Source organism: Pygoscelis adeliae, unplaced genomic scaffold, assembly GCF_000699105.1.
Source record: "Pygoscelis adeliae isolate BGI_AS28 unplaced genomic scaffold, ASM69910v1 Scaffold917, whole genome shotgun sequence".
Taxonomy (NCBI): Eukaryota; Metazoa; Chordata; class Aves; order Sphenisciformes; family Spheniscidae; genus Pygoscelis; species Pygoscelis adeliae.
The window spans coordinates 272,224-274,030 of record NW_008825097.1 but is presented as its reverse complement, the minus strand read 5'-3'; the positions used below and the strand labels follow the sequence as shown (position 1 = coordinate 274,030).

Genomic DNA, 1,807 nt, shown 5'->3' with positions numbered 1-1,807 from the left:
CCTCCCCGCTTCCAACCCACCCTTCCCACTGCAGATCATCAAGAAGCTGATAGAGAGGAAGCAAGCGCAGATCCGCAAGGTCTACCCTGGCCTGACCTGCTTCAAGGAGGGCGTGCGGCAGATCCCGCTCCCCATCGAGAGCGTCCCTGGCATCCGTGAGTCCTGCCAGCTTCTGGCGGGGAAGGGCTGTCTGGCAGGAGGGCTCTGTCCTCCCTCGCCCGTGGGCGTGGGGCAGATGTGGTGACATTGACCCTTGATTTCCAGGAGAAACGGGATGGAAACCGCTGGGGAAGGAGAAGGGGTGAGTGCTGCTCAAGAGGGGGGTCCTCCCCCTGGGCTGCAGGGGCTCAGCTCAGGCTGCTCCTCGCTCTGGCGCTGGGATGGGGAGGTGGGAGCTCTGGGATGGAGAGAGGCTGCCTGCCCTTGGGTTGACAGGAGCTGGTTTTGTCCTGCAGAAAAGAGTTGAAGGATCCGGACCAGCTCTACAACACCCTGAAGAACCTCCTGGCCCAGATCAAGGTGCGGGCAGGAGGGGACCCTCTGCTCCGGGGTGTCCATCCCCCTGACAGCCCTTGGAGCTGCCTCTCCTGGGACAGGCTGTCCTGGGCTGTGCCCTCAGGGGGCAGGTGGGGTGACCCAGCCACACGGGGAGCAGGACCCCTGTGTGCTGGGGCAGGCAGGGGCTGCCTGCGCTGGCTGCTGTAACCTGCCCGCCACCCTCTCCCCAGACCCACCCCAGCGCGTGGCCCTTCATGGAGCCGGTGAAGAAGTCGGAGGCACCGGACTACTACGAAATCATCCGCTTCCCCATCGGTAGGTGGTTGTGCCCAGACCCCGGGGGCAGGATGGTGGAGGGAGGGCTGCAGACCCCCTGTCTGCGGGGTCTGTGCTGGGGAGGGGGTCTCCTGGCTGGGGCAGTGGGGTGCTGGGAGCCCCAGGACAGCCCAGAAGAGAGAGGACCCTCGGTTGGTGTCCAGCTTTGTGGCTGGGGGCTGCAGAGGCCTGGGGGGGCCTGACCCTTCCTCAGCCCCAGACCTGAAGACCATGACAGAGCGCCTGAAGAACCGCTACTACGTCACCAAGAAGCTGTTCATCGCCGACCTGCAGCGCATCATCACCAACTGCCGCGAGTACAACCCACCCGACAGCGATTACTGCAAGTGTGCCAACACCCTGGAGAAGTTCTTCTACTTCAAGCTCAAGGAGGGGGGGCTCATCGACAAGTAGGAGAGCTGGCCTGGATGCGCCTTGGCCACCGGCACACCCCTGGGAGGGGCAGGGCTCTCCATGGGACCTGGCCCTGCTCTGTGGGCAGGGGCTTCTGGAGGGTTTGTTGCTGCTGAGAACCCCGGGGGAGCTGGGCCTTCCCTCGGGGGGTGGGCGGTGAAGGGAGCAGGGGGTGCCCGGTGCTTTTAACCCCGAGCTGTCGGCTGCCTCTCCTGGTTGGGGGTGTGAGCAGCAGGGCTGGAGCCACTTCATTGGGATTTCCCTGGGGCAGGGGCAGTGCTGAGTTCATGCCTCCCCCTGGGGGCCAGGACACCCCCCCCCCCCGGCACCAGCCCTGCCCTCCTCCCCAGGGTCCTGCCCTCTGCCCCAGCTCTCCGCAACAGGGCAGGGGCACACAAGTGCTTTGGTTTTCTGCTTCCGTCCACGCACAGGCAGCCCCTGCCCCTCTTGTTGAATGTACGGCAGGGCTCAGGCCTGCCCGCCCCTGGCTGCAGGCAGAGATGCTGCTTTGTGGTTTAGGGTCCTGCTGTGAGGGGGTGCTCTGGCCCTGCCCCCCGCCACTTCTGCTGCCCCCATCACA

At 65.4% G+C, this 1,807-nt stretch overlaps 2 protein-coding genes across 2 annotated transcripts in view; both read left to right on the top strand.

Moving 5' to 3' along the window:
- Window positions 1–1,227, top strand: part of KAT2A (K(lysine) acetyltransferase 2A) — an 8,310-nt gene extending 7,083 nt beyond the window's left edge. The window contains exons 13-17 of the mRNA XM_009327026.1: window positions 35–155; window positions 265–301; window positions 456–519; window positions 729–813; window positions 1,034–1,227. Coding sequence (XP_009325301.1) covers window positions 35–155; window positions 265–301; window positions 456–519; window positions 729–813; window positions 1,034–1,227 — 501 coding nt within the window. The remainder of the gene's footprint in view (window positions 1–34; window positions 156–264; window positions 302–455; window positions 520–728; window positions 814–1,033) is intronic.
- Window positions 1,228–1,241: 14 nt separating this feature from the next.
- The window catches only part of DHX58 (DEXH (Asp-Glu-X-His) box polypeptide 58), a 6,195-nt gene continuing 5,629 nt past the window's right edge, over window positions 1,242–1,807 (top strand). Inside the window, exon 1 of the mRNA XM_009327025.1 lies at window positions 1,242–1,328. Within this exon, the coding sequence (XP_009325300.1) occupies window positions 1,242–1,328 (87 nt within the window). The remainder of the gene's footprint in view (window positions 1,329–1,807) is intronic.